This window comes from Gorilla gorilla, chromosome 21 (assembly GCF_029281585.2).
Source record: "Gorilla gorilla gorilla isolate KB3781 chromosome 21, NHGRI_mGorGor1-v2.1_pri, whole genome shotgun sequence".
NCBI lineage: Eukaryota > Metazoa > Chordata > Mammalia > Primates > Hominidae > Gorilla > Gorilla gorilla.
In genome coordinates this window covers 71307344-71323648 of record NC_073245.2, presented here as the reverse complement: position 1 = coordinate 71323648, position 16305 = coordinate 71307344, and the positions used below count along the sequence as shown (strand labels likewise).

The 16305-nt window shown below is 42.2% G+C and overlaps 2 protein-coding genes across 2 annotated transcripts; both read left to right on the top strand.

Annotated features, from left to right (window-relative positions):
• Window positions 1–300: 300 nt before the first annotated feature.
• On the top strand, window positions 301–10089 carry PRELID3B (PRELI domain containing 3B). Its single transcript, XM_004062449.5, has 6 exons — window positions 301–551; window positions 4617–4785; window positions 5971–6060; window positions 6491–6561; window positions 6674–6776; window positions 8118–10089. The coding sequence occupies exons 1-6, from the start codon at window positions 520–522 to the stop codon at window positions 8235–8237; spliced, it is 585 nt and encodes a 194-aa protein (XP_004062497.1). The 5' UTR covers window positions 301–519; the 3' UTR covers window positions 8238–10089.
• A 760-nt stretch (window positions 10090–10849) lies between these two features.
• Window positions 10850–14555, top strand: ATP5F1E (ATP synthase F1 subunit epsilon). Its single transcript, XM_031004770.3, has 3 exons — window positions 10850–11003; window positions 12807–12933; window positions 14393–14555. Exons 1-2 carry the CDS (start codon window positions 10972–10974, stop codon window positions 12928–12930), a joined length of 156 nt encoding a protein of 51 aa, XP_030860630.1. The 5' UTR covers window positions 10850–10971; the 3' UTR covers window positions 12931–12933; window positions 14393–14555.
• Window positions 14556–16305: the final 1750 nt, after the last annotated feature.

The following is a 16305-nucleotide window of genomic DNA, read 5'->3' as shown; positions in this document are numbered from 1 at the left end:
AGGTGGCTGGAACTCTCTATAGGGCATCAGGAAATTTTGCACAAGTGACCACCACGAGGAACATCTATGTCAGCAGGCTGATCGCATGCGTCCACACGCCTCGAAATGCCAGGCGAGGATGTGCTGGGCCAGAAGGACAAAGAGGGCCAAGCGGGCGCGCAGGCACCTCCTGGACCTGACCCAACTCTGCCCAGAGGTCAAGGCTCCCTACCAGCCCGCCGCGCCTGCGCAGCACAGCGCCCGCGCCGGCCCCTCCAGCTGCCGTCTGCGGCACTGCGCCGGCGCGATGCGCCCGGCGCTAAGAGGCGGGGTTTCCTTGCGCCGCGCGCAAGGCTGGGGCAAAACCCGGGCCGGGATAGGGCGTGGGGCCGCGCGTCTGGGCGTCTCTCGCGTCGGGCCCGACGGCGCCTGCGCACTGCGCCGCCGGCTGGGGTGCTGGGGGCGGGGCAGGGGCAGCTGTAGCCTCTGTGCCTCGTTGTCCCCTGGCGCTACCCGGACATCGCTCAGGGTGCCGGTACCATGAAGATCTGGACTTCGGAGCACGTCTTTGAGTAAGTTTGGGGCGCGGGTCGGCTCCGTGGAGGGCAGGCACGCCGGCCCTGGAGTCGAGGCGAGGCAGAGGCGGCCCGCAGGAGGCTTCTAGGCGTCGGGCCTAGCGAGGGGAGCGAACTCTGAAGCCTGCGGGCCCCGGCGACACAGAGGGCAGACCAAGGTCACGACCCCGAGGCGCCCTAGCCGAGGGGACGGCTCCGACCTCCAGACCCAGGCGGCCTTGCGACCGGCAGGGCTACGGGGCCACTTCCGGGCTGTCCCCCACCATGAGGTAGCCTCAGGCCGGCGGCCTCCTGAGGTCCTGGGGGCGTCGCAGAGCACGAAGCCCTTGACAGCACTCAGGGTTGCCACATCCCGCCCTGTGAAACCCCTTTGGGACGTGGACCCGAGGATCCCAAGAGGGAGGTGTTGGTTTTCTCCAGAGTGTACTTTCCCTGGCCGCCGTTTGGGTGGAGTTTCTACCTTCGAATGTGAATTTCGGGTGAACTCTGACCACCAGGATGTGAAGCCTTTTCACAACTCGTTCATCTACGCAGCAGAGCCTTGGATTTGGAATTCAAGGTCTAGCTCTGGCTGTGACAAGCGTGTGACCCTGGGTTACCCATTTTCATCTGAGAGATGGAAAAGGACGGTCGTCAGGGCCTACCCGTGTTAGCTCTTTGAGGCCACGTTCAGGAACATCTTTTTGGATAATGTGAAATGTTTACTAACGAAAATAGGCCTTGAACCAGTTGGATGTGGAGAATTATATTCTCTTCCAGGTCCCTGATTCCATTTACAAAAGAGCCACAAATTTAAGCAGCGAAATCCTTTTTTTCCCGAGTTACCTGCTCTGTTCCGCTGATCTTAATGTCGTTGCCACACTGTTTTAATTAGTATAGCCTTGTAAATAAATATGCCACAAAGCCATTTATGGTTTTAAAAATGTCTCTGAAGGCAACTTTTTTTAAAATTTCTTTTTTGAGGCAGAGTCTCGCTCTGTTGCCCAGGCTGGAGAGCAGTGGCGTGTTCTTGGCTCACTGCAACCTCCGTCTCCCGTGTTCAAACGATTCTCCTGCCTTGGCCTCCCAAGTAGCTGGGATTACAGGCGCCCACCACCGCGCCCGGCTAATTTTTTGTATTTTTAGTAGAGACGGAGTTTCACCGTGTTGGTCAGGTTGGTCTCAAAGTGATTCGCCCTGGTCAGGTCGCACCTGACCTCAGGTGATTCGCCCGCCTCGGCCTCCCAAAGTGCCGGGATTACAGGTGTGGGCCACTGTGCCCGGCCTCTGAAGGCAACTTTTAAAACGTTGTCAGCATTTGTACTTAGTGGGACACATCCTAGGGCCTGCTGTATCCTGCAAAGTATAGAATACTGGAATCAGAAGGAAGCTTTCTTTTCCCCCTACTGTTTAGTCTTTTTGGGAGGAAAAAGACCCGAAATTTGTAGTCATTTAGATGTTCATTAACCTGGTCACATTCATCACTAGTCCATTTCAGCTCCGAGGATGTTTAATTTCAGTCCTCTTCCAGGTTTGCATGCTTCAGTCCTCTTCTGGGTTTGCATGCTTCAGAGGTGCTTGGCACTCAGTCTCCCTAGAACTGTCTTCTCCCATATCTTCCCTAACTCTTCTTCCTGGCTCATCCCCTCTTTCCCTCTACACTCTTTCTGCCTTTGTCTTCAGCACTTCCCTGTCTTTTCCCATTCAGTGTAAATGTTCAGTGAGATTCTGTGTTGGCCTTCCTATATTGGCTTTTACCTGTGATCTTAATTTCTTTTTTGTTTCTCTTTTTGTCACAGACTTTTTTTTTTGTCCTGGGAGAAGCAGCCCTGATCCGTGCTTTCTCCCCACATAATCTGAGCTGTTTGGTCAAAGTCCCAAATGATAGGTATACATTTATGGCACCCAGATCTGTACCTTGAGCTCCAGCCTCTCTTGAGCTTCGCTTTTCATTTTCAGGTGCCTGTTAGGCATTGCTACCCTCCTGTCCCACAGGCCCTTCAAACTCAGCCTGTCTGAAATTGAAGTCATCATCTCCCCTGACAAATCTGAGCATTGTTTCTGATCTTTAGGATGTCACTCTCTAACAATGTCTAAGTCATCATTCTACATCTTATCTGTCTTTGATTTTCCAACACTTTTCTTCTGAGGCCTATAGTTGGCATCCAGGTGAAGTCATTCATTGATTCCTTCAACTTATAGAGATGCCCAGTATGTGTCAGCCACTGTTCTTTGGATTGATTACATTTTCATAAGTAAATCAAGACCTCGATGCTGCGCCGGTGGAGTTAATAATGTCCTCACCTCGTTTCAAAGGTGAAGAAGTTGGACCGGTCAGTGAGCCATAGCCAGGTCCTCCTGATTCTACTTTGGCGTGGTATTTGCATGTCTTCCATTGTGAGATCTTTTCCACATAATTATGTTAATACAGCTCAGATTAATTGCTGGAAGATTAATCATAATAAGTATTGTTTGTAATGTTTGAGCTGGTTATGGTTCATAAAGCAATCGTGAGCCAAGCTAAGTCAACATCAGTGGTTTCAAGTTGGTTCAGAAAGGAGAGATGGACTAAATTACAAATAATGCATAACCACCCTGAAGTTATGCGATTATTAATTTTTTAGAGAGGGTTGGGGGAAGAGGTAAGGGCATGGAAGCCAGCTAACCATGGTATATGACTGGATGGAGACCTGGGGAGGGTTCATCTGATTTTCATTTTAGAGAGTTGCCTTGGTAAGAATCAGTGCTTGGCCTGTATGCTTCTATTTGTGGGGACACTTCAGATTGATGAAGCAACTCTGCTTATATACCTGCATTGATTGCTGGATAAGGCTGGAGACTAAAGACAGAATGAGGTTCATTGGTACAATATTGTATAGAAAAGAATATTATAATGAAAACATTAAAAATGATGTCACTGGTTGTCCAGGGTTCTGGGAAATTAATGGAGTTGAGATTTTCCTTTTGTCAACAAGATGTAGTTGTCAATCTGAGTTCTCTAAAAGGTTGGAATAATGTCTACTTGTTTTACTTTTAGAAAAATAAAAAGTAATGCTGTGTGGCCTAACAGTCATTGTAGCTTGAAACATCATCCCCAGATCTTGTCTTTTTCCTTTAAATGAAGATGAGAGCACAGATAAGTAGTGTAGAAGGCATCAGAATCAGACTGCAGGTGGACTAAGTCACCTTTAATACTGATTGTACTTAATAAGGGGTCCTTTTGAAAATGATATTTTTTGTACAAGTGTCTTATTCACAGAAGTTGTGAAGTGAACAAAGGTTGCATCACATTTTGAATCACCCAAGCACATGTGCCTTTTTGAAGAAAATAAAGATACTGCAAGTTCTCAAGTGATGTGATATTATTACCACTTCAGTACTAGGTGATAAGCAAGTGCTTATTATATTAAAAGAGAATATTAGAAAATAGTATATTAGGAGTGCACCTTAAGGACATTTTATTATATTGAGTGACCTTTTCAAAACAGAAATCAGAATCACTCCTTTGAGAAAAACAATAGATAAAGATTGACTGGAGGAGCCACTGTTATTTATTACATTAAAATGAAGGGAAAGTTCAATAATTAAATCAATGCTTTGGATCTTTTTGTGATCCCTGTAAGAATTTATAGTGCCCATAAACTCTTTTACTTTTGTTACTTCCGTATAAACTGATAGAATTGGGGTCAGAAAAAATAATAAATGGCATAATGATACTTTTGGCTATTTGTTTCAGTAGAACATAATTTTTAAATACATTTTCATGAATCACTGGTTCTTCCTAGAAACAATTTACATGTGAAAGTGGATAAGGATAAGTAGGAAAGATGGTGTAGACTGCTTTGATCTTTATAGATATGAGTTTTTTTACATAGCCTGTATTGTGGAAAAATACTGAAGCCTGTGAAAAATGTAGATCAGTTTCCCATAATCATCAGTGTTTCAGAAGGTAATTTTTCCTAGGTAAACTCATTAAACTTACATTGTAATGAATGATTTGATAGATTATAAAAATTGTTTAACTCATATGCATAATTTTAAATGTTTGAATTTTTTTTTTTTTTTTTTGGTTCACATCGGCAGCCACCCGTGGGAAACTGTTACAACAGCTGCAATGCAGAAATACCCAAACCCTATGAACCCAAGTGTGGTTGGAGTTGATGTGTTGGACAGACATATAGATCTCTCTGGAAAGTTGCACAGCCACAGACTTCTCAGCACAGAGTGGGGACTGCCTTCCATTGTGAAGTCTGTAAGTGTGTCTTTATTCCCGGAGAAATGTGACTGCTGTAGAGAAGTTTTCTAAACCGCATTATACTTTCAAATAGGTTGTGGGAGCCAATTCTGAATGTCATTTTTTGCATCCGTTCAAGTTGTATTATAATAAACTTGAATTATGAGTGTATAATGAATTGGAAATATTATTACAGTCTTCATGAAGGCACCCGATAAAATTTTCTTAAGGAAGCCAGCTAATGCCGTGTGACCTGAAAGGAGTTCTATTCTGCTTTTTCTGCTTTTGCCAGCAACTTGAGACCAATACTAAGGTTTGGCAGTAATGGTCTGGTCATAATTGTTAGGTGACAGTTCTGTGGTCAGTGGTGGGTTGTGTACCTTAAGTAAGGACTATGTTCTCGGACTTGTTATTGCCACATTTGTTCCAAGGTCTGGAACTCCTTCCTGTACATTTAGAAACAATTCTATTCCCTTAAGAACGAGCAGGCTTTAGTGAGCAGATTTTACCAGGAAGAAACTAGAATGCCAGTTTACCATAATGCGAGAAAACTGCTGTAATAAGTGGATCCGGGTTTCTTTAGAGGGTCTCTTTATGGAGAGTAGGTTCACTAAGAAAACTAAAGTACACATTTTCAATAGGAATGTACTTACTGCCTCCTTATGCAAACCATAGTGCAGACACAGAAATGAGCAGGGTCAGGGGGTGGGCTTGGGGTCATAGCACAGGGAGTGACAGTGGACACTGACGTGTGATCCTCCGTCGTAAGAACGCTGTTTTTCTGTCTGGAGAATGAAGCTGAGGTGCCCCCTCCCTTGGGCTGTTCTAGGAAGATACTGACAGATGCCTTTGAGTTCTCCTTTTTCTAGCTGCCATGTTGCCCCAAACCTGATTTCCATATCTCAGCCTCAGCGTTCCACCGTCGCATCGCGGCAGATTCAGCGTGGTGCCTCACGTTGCAGATGTTCTCAGTGGGCTGGTTTCTAATTGCCTCTGGGAAAAGTTTTTGTGTCTGGCAGTCTCCTCTCATCCATGATATGTGAATAGGCCTCCTTTCTGACCTTTGCTTGTTTCCTCTGGTTTTTAGGAAACAGATTTTTGGTTCAAAATATTGTAACACATTTTTTCCTTCAAATAAAATATTGATACACTTGGTAAGAAATTCTTCCTCCTCTGATTCCTAGTTCTGAATGTTTTACTTAGCTTATTGGTGCAGCAAGAACGAAAACATATGTGCAAGAACATTCTGTAGTTGATCCTGTAGAGAAAACAATGGAACTTAAATCTACTAATGTAAGTCTTGGCTCCCTTTTGTTTCATTTCGAACTGTCTGGCTGAGTTCTTTGTCCCTCTCCTAGTTGCCGTGGAAGTGAGTGCGTGTTCATGATGTGGTTCAGAGAATCCCTGCTTATGTGCTGGCCTAACTTGGCCCTGGATGTTGCTTCCTTACCCTTCCTGCTCTCATGATCTTGCCTATCTCTAAGGGGATAGCACTCAATAAAATGAGTTTGGGATTATGTGTATTATCATTATTATACTTTATTTCCTCAACTTTGCTTTTTAAATAAAAAGTAGGCAGTGAATAGTTTATGCAATAATAGCAGCGGTTTATTTATTGTTTTGTATGTTTAGTAAGATTTTGGCTTGTGTGTTGATTTTAGCAACATTTTGAATCTTCAGTTCCAAAATGATTTGATCTTTTTTTTTTTTCTTCATTCTGTAGATTTCATTTACAAACATGGTTTCAGTAGATGAGAGACTTATATACAAACCACATCCTCAGGATCCAGAAAAGTGAGTAAAAAATATTTTAACAAATGTATCGTAAAGGGTGTTTAAGGTTTATCAAGTTTTTTGAAAATGAAAGCTGGGTCATCTGAACCTGTGTGAATATGTTTTGTTCCAGAACTGTTTTGACACAAGAAGCCATAATCACCGTGAAAGGAGTTAGCCTCAGCAGTTACCTTGAAGGACTGATGGCAAGTACGATATCCTCAAACGCTAGTAAGGTAAGTGAGGCTGCTTCTTGGTTATTATTCCCTGGTTCATTTCCTGGGAATGGAATGGGGTGCTGACTACATTTGTGTCCTTGTAAGCTGACCCTTGCCCATTCTACCATAGGAAACTGTAGCACATTGGGCAGTTACTTACAAAGGCTCTGGGTTCACATCCAAGCTCTAACTTTTAGCCTTTTAACCTTGGGCAATTAAGTTAACCTTTCTATGCCTCAGTTTTCCGTTTTTAAAGTGGAGATTACCCATTTTACAGGGTTGGTGTGGAGTAAATGAGATAACATATGGAAAGTGTGTAGCCTGAGGCCCAGTACTGAGGAAGTGCTCAATGATGTGTAGCTGTGTGTCATTTAAAGCACTGTTTCTCAACCTTTTTTCACTGTTGTCTCCCCCCAACTCGTTTTAGACATTTTTTCCCTAATTGCCACCTCCATTAAGTTATATATCATATACATATGTGTGGGCTTTATACATTAAAAGAGGGAGATTTTTTCCATCCCCCCAAGAACCAATTTTTGCTTATTGAGAATGCATGATCTAAAACAGTAAGTTTAGAGAAAGATGCCATGCACTGTTACATAACACATGGTTAATGTGGTTATCAGGAGATACTCATGGATGCCTTCTCTGTGCCATGCAGAGTGCTAGGCTAGACAGGGTATACAGCAGGGAGCAAAACAAATGTGGTCCCTGCCCCCGTGGAACTAAGAGGCAGGTGACATTAATCATACAGCATGTAATTAGGAAAGTAAAGGTACAGAAAGGTATGAGAGTGCTTATTGAGTGTTCAGTAACTGATGTTTCTTCTGAGTGCCAAATGGGGGCAGGTGGATTGCGAGGGGTATTCCAAGAAGAGTGTTCTAGGTGGAGCAGCTTCGTGTGCAAAGGCCCTAAGACAGGAAGTAGGGAATGCTGTTTTTCAAGGAACTGCATAGAACACTAGGAGAGAAGGGGTAAGGAGTGAGTTGAGGACCAGATCCTGCAGGACCTTGCACAGGATTTTGGTTTAAAATGTAAAGAAAAGGGATTTGACCTTCTTGCCCCTAAAAAGGGGACCACTATAATAATGAAACAAATAAGACATTCTGTCATTTAATTGTAGATTCATTTGAGAACATCTTTTGCATACAAAATAAAAGTCAGTTTATGGATCAAGCCAGTTGCTCAAGGCATTTGATGTTTGCTAAATAACATTAGAAAAAGCCAGGACAAAAACGATCTGTCATCCTGAGATTGAGTTAAACTTGTCACGCCCCTTGTTACTTCCTGGTGTGTCATTAGTTCGATATATGCCTTTGCTCTCCCTCAGTAACAATATATGTATTGGATTTTTTTAAGGGCCGAGAAGCAATGGAATGGGTAATACATAAATTAAATGCTGAGATTGAAGAACTGACAGCCTCAGCAAGAGGAACCATAAGGACTCCAATGGCAGCAGCAGCGTTTGCAGAGAAGTGATCGTGACAGTTGGTAGACAACGTCGGGTACTCCAGGTCTCTCCAAACTGACTATATATTTATTTGTTATTTTAAAAATACAACTATATTTTGGGTAGTTTTTTTTTTTTTTTGATAAGTTGGTGTAAGGCTATGTGACTTGATCAAAACAGATGCAGGGCCTCTAAATAAAAGGGATCATCTGAAATTAATGTTTGAAATTACTATCTGATTTTGAGGGTTCCAGTATTTCTGTGAAAATTCAACAAGAACTCCTTGGAAACTGGTATTGATATTCAGTCTCCTTAAGGTAGATTCTTCAAGCTTTTCATACATTGGAACTCCACCTGACTTTGGACCAACCCCAGAACAGAGCAGAGCCACCTCCTATAGACGCCCATTGCCCTGCTGCTGTACACTTCAGCAGCTTGCACAAGGGAGCTCACTTAAAAGGAGAAATTGTGTAGTTTTAAAATATATTTTGTGTAAAATACCTTACTATGCTATAAACCACCATTAAAAACCAGTGTTTTGATTTGGTACTTAAATATTTTTGGAGTGAAAATTATCACTAAAGTAACATGACTCCAACAAAAGTATGGTTTCATTATAAAAGAGTACTGTATTGATTTGCCCAAGTCTTGTAACTTAGTAAAGGTATTAACTTCCTTGGATTTGTACTTTGTGATTTAGTATGCTGTATCGTGGGCTGGTTATGTTAACTGAAAAAATAAAGTCATTACCTGAGTTTTGCAGTGCTCTAACTTAAACAGAAGAACAGCTGTTCACATCTTTTAGCATTTCACATTTGCCTAACTTAAAAATTGCCATGTGTCAAAATCATGGTTTTGTAATTGCTAAGGCATGATATGTCAGGTTATTTGAATATAATTACTTTTTGAAGTAATTGTGACCACAAAACATCTTTTTTACATGAAGGAGCTGTGTATCATTTGAAATTACTCAAATGATGTCTTGCTCTGAGGCATAAATCCCAGGTACTTAGTGTTTTTAATAATATGGTGCCACTGCAGGATTTGGGGGCGGTGGGGAAGAACAGGGATAATGGTAGGGGGAGGCTTGGCCTGAAACTAACCACTGAGTGAATTGCACTGCAGGTTTTACTTAACGGGAATTCCTTATTTGGGATGTCAAGAGGGCAGCTGCAAACTGAAAAACAATCCAGTAAATGTACTTTGTTTTATGTATTGTAGCAGGCAATTAACCACTAAATAATAGCTTTGACATTTGCAATTGTTGCATAGAGAGTATTTTTGCTAGAAGATGATTAGCTCTTGCCTTTATTTTACAGTGCTTAGTGTGATAAACTTCTAGTCATGTTTCCTATCAGAGACCAGTTAATATATGTACATAAACCACAGAAATAGTATAACACACTATTTTTAAATTATCGTTTTCCTACTTAAATTTTGTTTAGCTTAAGACTTCTTAGGACATTTGTAAAAGCAGGTTAAATTTAATAAGGTTTCTGATTTTTTTTTGTAACCGGCGATAGTTTTTACAAGTGAAATAACATTTCAGCTAAATAAAACATCGCTAAATAATTGATATTTGATGAAAATCTGCTTTGTATAATTTCTGTAAATTATCCTTGTTCTGAAAAAGGTGTAATGCCCTAATATTTTTAAATCCTTATCCTTTGATTTTTTTAAAACTGACCTATTGATAAAACTATAAATTTTCATTTTCCAGTGCAGTTAGTTACCTTTTTAAACATAAATGCACAACAAGCAAATGAATTTAAGAGAACTAAACTGGAATAAGTGTTCATAAATGAAACCCTTGGACTATTTAATAAAGTTGAAATGTGGATTAAGGAAAACTTTGGTTAATAAAAACTTTCTTTTAAGTGATGTTTTTCCTGATTATAATTTCTTTTTCGTAATTTAAGGTCAAGGGCAAAGGCTTTTTTTTCTTTATGAGAGAAACACTTTAATTCCTAGACTGTGAGCCTTCACTGCGTTGGGTTAGTTTCTCTAAATCACAGGCACTGAGATGAGCATTTTCCCGGCCGCGTGGCAGTTCCCCTGTGCCTCCAGTGGGTTTTCCTCACATTTTTCTTCCCATCCATTCCGGGCAACAGTGGCAACTGTTGTCTTGTCGCACATCGGAAGCGGGTCCTAGAACTACAGAAAACGCTAGGGGGTCCTCCACTGGGTTTCCAGGGTTTAGTGTCACTCCAAGAAAGGGGGTGCCCTAAGAGCCTTTCTAAATCTCAGCTCTCAGGACACTCTTGTCTGTCCACAGATTTAAAAAAGCCGGCGCCGTTTCCCTGAAGCGGGCGCAAAGCCAGGCCCTCGGGGCGGCCGTGCCCGCGCCGCCTCGCGTCCTCGCTTCCCGAAAGCACGCGGCTCAGTGGTCCTTAGCGAGCGAGGATGCCCCGGCCTTCTTGCCCCGGTCGTCCCCGCCGGGGTAATACGGAAGGTCGGGGGACACACGCCGGGGGACCTCTTGGAGCCAATAGGTGGGCGCGGCCGGCCGGCCCGCCCCGGGATTGGCACCCGCAGTCCAGACCGCGCGCGCCCATTGGCTCCCGGCGCCGGGGGCCTTCCGCGGCAGGGCAGCAGGGGCCGTGCTCAGGGGCGGGGCAGGGTAGGAGGCGGTGATTGGCAGGTCCGCACGCCCCGCCCCTTCCGCTTCTGCGGTCTGATCTTCCTGCGGCTGAACCGCCCGGCTGAGCCGACATTGCCGGCGTCTTGGCGATTCGGCCCGACGCGCTCCGCTTTCGCTACAGCATGGTGGCCTACTGGAGACAGGCTGGACTCAGGTAGGCCCAGGCCTCCAGAGGGAAGGGCTTCGCGAGCCGGCCCGCGCGCATCCCGGTGCCCAGAGGTCATGCAGGACACGGAGCAGCGGCCCCACGCGTGACCGGGGTTGGGCCTAGCCTCGGGCGTCGCCGCCAAGATGGCGTCGCTGTGGGCAAAGCGCTCAGCCGGGCGCGGCCTCGGCCTCGCGTGGGAGCGCGTCTGTGTCCTGCCTCGCTTCCCGCCGGTGCGGCCCAGCACCCACAGAGTGCCCCTGGACACCTTTGTGAATGGCAGGTTTCTCGAGAGAGAGAGAGGCCAGCTCTTATTCAGCAAACTTTTTTCTTGTAGAATGGTGCTGGAGCCAGGTGGTGAAAGTAGTACAGTCACATCCACCTCGGGAAACAGGAGATTTCTTTCCACGTGACCGCCGTTAGCAGCTTTGACCTTTAATCCAGCATCGAGGTGTGGAGCCTTTTACAACTTTACACATTTTTTTTTTAACTTTTAAGTCCTGTTGATTTCAGGTTTCCTTATGTCTAAAAGGGGTGAAAGCCATAACTGTCGAGAGCCCCTCACAAAGATGAAAGGTGGCTCCTGGAAAGCTCAAATATGGAACCCACTTGAGGACATGGTGTCTCATAGTGGAACTGCAAACCATTGGTCTAGCTGTCACATCCGATTTTTTTTTACCCGTGCACCTGAGTGAGCAGAAGTACCTTGCTCTAGGTGACACACCTTGTTAGTTGACTGGATGGTGTAGCACTTTACATTTTGTGGGTACATGTGACTACACTACAGCGGAGCTTCCCGACTTGCTGAGGTCAAGCCAGCGAAGTCTTGTAGAATTGGAAGGATGGAAGGATGATAGTCCCAGTAGTAGATACCGTTTATTAGGCAACCTACCCTGTGATCCATACTTTCTCACACTTGTTTTTCCTCCTCCCAGCTATCAGCAGGACAGGTATTATTGTCCTTTTATTCTGTTATTTTTTTCAGGTGAGTAAACGTGCTGAAAAGGTTGAACAGCCTGAAGGTCACCCAGTTAGTAAGAATGGAAGCAGGCATTGGAACTCATACCTCTGAGTCCCCAAAATAAATTCTAAAACATGAGAAAATAGCACCCCTCCCCGCTTCCTGTTTTTAAAAAGTGGGAAAGGTGATCTGACATCTTTTGGAAACTACAGTGTTGATGGGAGTCCATCTACCAAACAGGAAGCAGGTTTTACAGTTTTGCTAGAATTGATGATGTTCTCTAAGCACTTTTCAGTTTGATTTAGAAATCTTCATTAGGAGGTTATTTTCAGTGGCAGACTTGTGAGACAGAATTCAGTATTCTCAGAGAAGAGTTTAAATAATTTAGAACGAATTGTTTTAATTCAAAATAGTTTTCTCTTACTTATGCATACCTCATTTTCCAAGAATAATATAATTAAAGTTTTAAGGAGAGAAATTGAGAGAATTGACGATTCATGTTATAGTCTCTAAACATTTCAGTCTTTTTTTTTTTCTATGCTGTGGGATTTTTAAAAACATTTATGCATCTTTTATTTTGAATTAATATACACTAAAGAGAAAACACAGTACAAAGAAGAAAAATCAAAGATCATCCATCCAAACACCAGTTAATACTTTGGTACTTTTTTTCTAGTTCTTTTTCTTTGTATAGATACTTTTTGGCATTAGTCATATTTTTAAATCCAGTTCTACAATAAGGTACAACCAAACCAAAATAAAAAGTACAGGAAGAAAAGCGAAAACACAGTAACAGCTGTCTGGCTGGAATATTGATAATTAACCATATATCTTCTCTAATTTCTTCCCAGCTACATCCGATACTCCCAGATCTGTGCAAAAGCAGTGAGAGATGCACTGAAGACAGAATTCAAAGCAAATGCTGAGAAGACTTCTGGCAGCAGCGTAAAAATTGTGAAAGTAAAGAAGGAATAATCTGTAAGTTACTGATTTATTTAGAAGAACAGTTGCATCTTAAGTTTTTGGAGCACCATAAAGATCAAAATAATTTTAGTTTTGGGTTCTGTTCATTTTTTAGTCAGTGTATTTGGAAGTTAGTTATTGGGATAATATAATTTAAAGCATGCAGGTTATAGAAGTCCCCTGGCCTAATAAAAAGAAAGTCTTTTTGGGCCCTGACAAGCAGAAGTAATTGGCACATTGATTTTCAGTTCATTTAGCAATGCTTAGGTAGAGAGCCATCTTATTTTAATTAAACCTGTTTCATTTGTATGCACAAATCAAATAATTTGGAGGATGAACTCCCCACTTGTATAATTGCAATTGGAGTTACATAACAGTCCAAGAGCATGAAAAACTACAGTTCTTTACATTTTTATTTCCCCCACAACTACTAATGTTCTCACAAATCACTACTTCTCGAACATAATAACTACAAGCACAGGCAAGGGTCCTGCTGTTGTATCAAGCAATAAAATCTGCAAGACCCCGCAGTGAATACTGTTTTGCTAATTTATTATGCTTTCAGAGGGTTTGGTTCATTTTACTTTTCCAAAGATGTTGGTGATGTAAAGTTAAATTCTTGTGAAATAAAAAGGTCTGTACAGTTGATAAGTGTAGACTTTTGTGTTCCACATTATAAAAGTGGTTTGATCTCTAAAGTACTTTCTTGACATTGTTATTTCAAAAGTAGGCAAGGCAAATTATCAGAGAGATGTTTTTCAGATTTAATTATTCTTGTTTTGCTTTTAAAAAGCTTCAGACCCATAATAGCACAGAAATGTGATAAATATTAATCCTTTGGCAGCTTATGGTTATGAGCAATTTTACTTATTGGAACTGTCTCCCCTAAGCACTTTTCATTTTCATTTTGAATTAGTAAATATTTTATTACAAGTCTGGAGATGCAGTGTTTTGAATTTAGCCCTTTTTCTAGGGGCTCTCTGTCTAATCTCATAATTCTGAGTAATGAGACCTGGTTTTATGTTGGGTTGTTTTGTTTTAACAATAAGCTAACAGAAAATCATTTAGCCTCACTCGGCTCAGAGCTGCCAGACTGCATCTAATGCTGAGATTTTGCAAACTCCTGGGGGTCAGGAAGTAGTGTCCGATCCCCTTAAACAAAGCATTAGCCCCTCTCTGTTATGCCCTTCAGGGTTACAGACCCCACCTCATTAGCACAAGGAGATGTTAGTGTCTTTTAAAGGCAAAGTAGTTTCTTTATGCTGGGAGAGTGTTTACTTTTACTCAGCGGGAAAATGCCTGCTTGACTAAGCCTGTGTACTTGAATCAGCACTTTTTACATCTGAGCCACGGCAGTGTGAATGATAGCCACAGTTATACAGTTCACTATAAGGAAGTTATTTCTTATATTCATGTTGAGTTTTTAAGAAAACACGGAGAACTAGCAACTGTTGCATTTTCTTTTTCCTCCTAGACCCTGACTAAAGCTTGAAATGCTACATTTCCAAGGTGAAGATGTGTGGGCACATGTTATGGCAGATTGAAAAGGATCTCATTCCATGGGAAAAAAAAAATCCTGTCTTGTTCATAAATTGACAATGTCAATAAATTGAAATATGGTTCACTGTTACTCTTGATTTTTAGTTTGTGAGACTTTTTCATTTTCTTTAAAGGAACTGTCTGCACAGCTGCATGATTATGGCCATGTGAACCAGGGTTTCTTAAAAGCAGGGGAAGCCAGATTTAATATTTAGTGACCAAAGGGATACAGAAAGCATTTTGAAAATGTCTCAAAATAGTTACTTCATGACATTAATTGGTGATCAAAATTATCTGCTGTCATTGAGGCTTTGTAGTCCTTTATTTTTGAATTGTTGTCATGTCAGAATAATGACATGGTTATCAGTAACAAATGGAAATAATTATTAAATACTAAAAGTGTAGATTAGAAGAAGAAATACTAGATTGTACTCGTTTTGTCTTGTGCACTTAAAGCCTATAGATAAGAACAGTTACAGAATTTAAGCACAAAGTGTTTTTCACATTGTTTTGTAAATGAATCTTTATACTCTGGTAGCATTTCTCATAGGAAATGAGGCAAAGCTATTTAATAACTTGCTCATTGAGTTGATGGCCAAACTGAAATTAAAACCTAGGAGTTTTGACTGCAAGTCTGGGACACGGTGACCACAACAGCAGTTTCGTGGTATTTCCATAGTGATTCATTCATTCATTATTTAGGGATGAAAAATTGTTGCAAGTTATGTTTTTATCTTTCTTTGAAACTTGAAAGGGCTTGGGCAAGTAAAACACCATTGCAAAGTTAACTGCCTGATTTTAACTGTTTTTGGAGACTGGAGAAATAAATTTGAACTGGAAATTTTGAAACACCATTCTAGGATCAGTTCTCACATGGTACTTAAGCTCACAATAATTTATCAGGGCCACTGTCAGCAATGCCGAGGATAAGCCGAAAAGAACGTCTTTGTTCTCGGCTTCTGGGAATGACTTATTGTCCCGACACTTGACCTGTAGGTTTTACTGAATTCTCAGCACAGAGCGAGCAGGGAGGCAGAGCCGATTGAGTGGAAGAGGGTGCCTCTGGAAAACAGCAGGTTAGGAGCCCTTGGAGTCCTCCGCCTCGGAGCTGTCATCCTGCTGTTGGCAAGTTAGGGCACCTCAGTTCAGTCCTGTGGCCCCCAAGATTAAGGTACTAGGAAGTATCCTCCATTACAGGGGACAGGAATAAATGAATCAAAAGGCTGTCGGGCCTTTTTGACATGGGACGAATAAAGTAACTAATAGGCAAAGGGGCTAAATGATTTCCAGTCAAGTAATTAGAGATAAGTCATTTATTAAGGAGGCAGATGGGGTATTACTGGTATGTAGATGGCATAGTAGATTGGTAGTATATTGGTAGATTATTGGTATAGAGATGGTATATTATTAAGGAGGCAGATGGGGTAATTAGAGGTGAGACTTAGGGACAGGGCTTGTGATATGGAAAGGAGTGAAGTCACTGAGTAAAAGACAAGTTTACTGTCAGCAGAGATTCTTAGAGGCTCTTTTCTCCGTGATTAAAAAAAAAATCCTAAACCAGTAGTATAATAAACTTCCTGCCTCCAGCAGTGCTGGGTAGCTGGCAGAATGACTGTGCCCAGTGATGAGGTGACCCCAATCAGACCAACTTAATGAGTATCCCACTAACTAGTTGGATGATGTTTGAAGTTGTCAGTTAATCTCTTAGTTCACATCGTTCTTGTGAGCAAAGTGAAGGAATCGGATAAGCTCTAAAATTCGGTAATGCTGCTGTCGGTCTCTGAGAGACCAAGGTCGCTGGAGCAACCGTACTGCTGAAGGATAAGCTCTTCAAAATCAAAAGGGACA

Excerpts from the sequence above, each read along its gene's own strand:
- PRELID3B (XM_004062449.5), top strand. The coding sequence starts at position 520 with ATGAAGATCTGGACTTCGGAGCACGTCTTTGA. Across the intron at positions 6,061-6,490 it reads TGGAACTTAAATCTACTAAT|ATTTCATTTACAAACATGGT; the intron begins GTAAGTCTTGGC and ends TTCATTCTGTAG. Across the intron at positions 6,562-6,673 it reads CATCCTCAGGATCCAGAAAA|AACTGTTTTGACACAAGAAG; the intron begins GTGAGTAAAAAA and ends GTTTTGTTCCAG.
- ATP5F1E (XM_031004770.3), top strand. The coding sequence starts at position 10,972 with ATGGTGGCCTACTGGAGACAGGCTGGACTCAG. Across the intron at positions 11,004-12,806 it reads TGGAGACAGGCTGGACTCAG|CTACATCCGATACTCCCAGA; the intron begins GTAGGCCCAGGC and ends ATTTCTTCCCAG.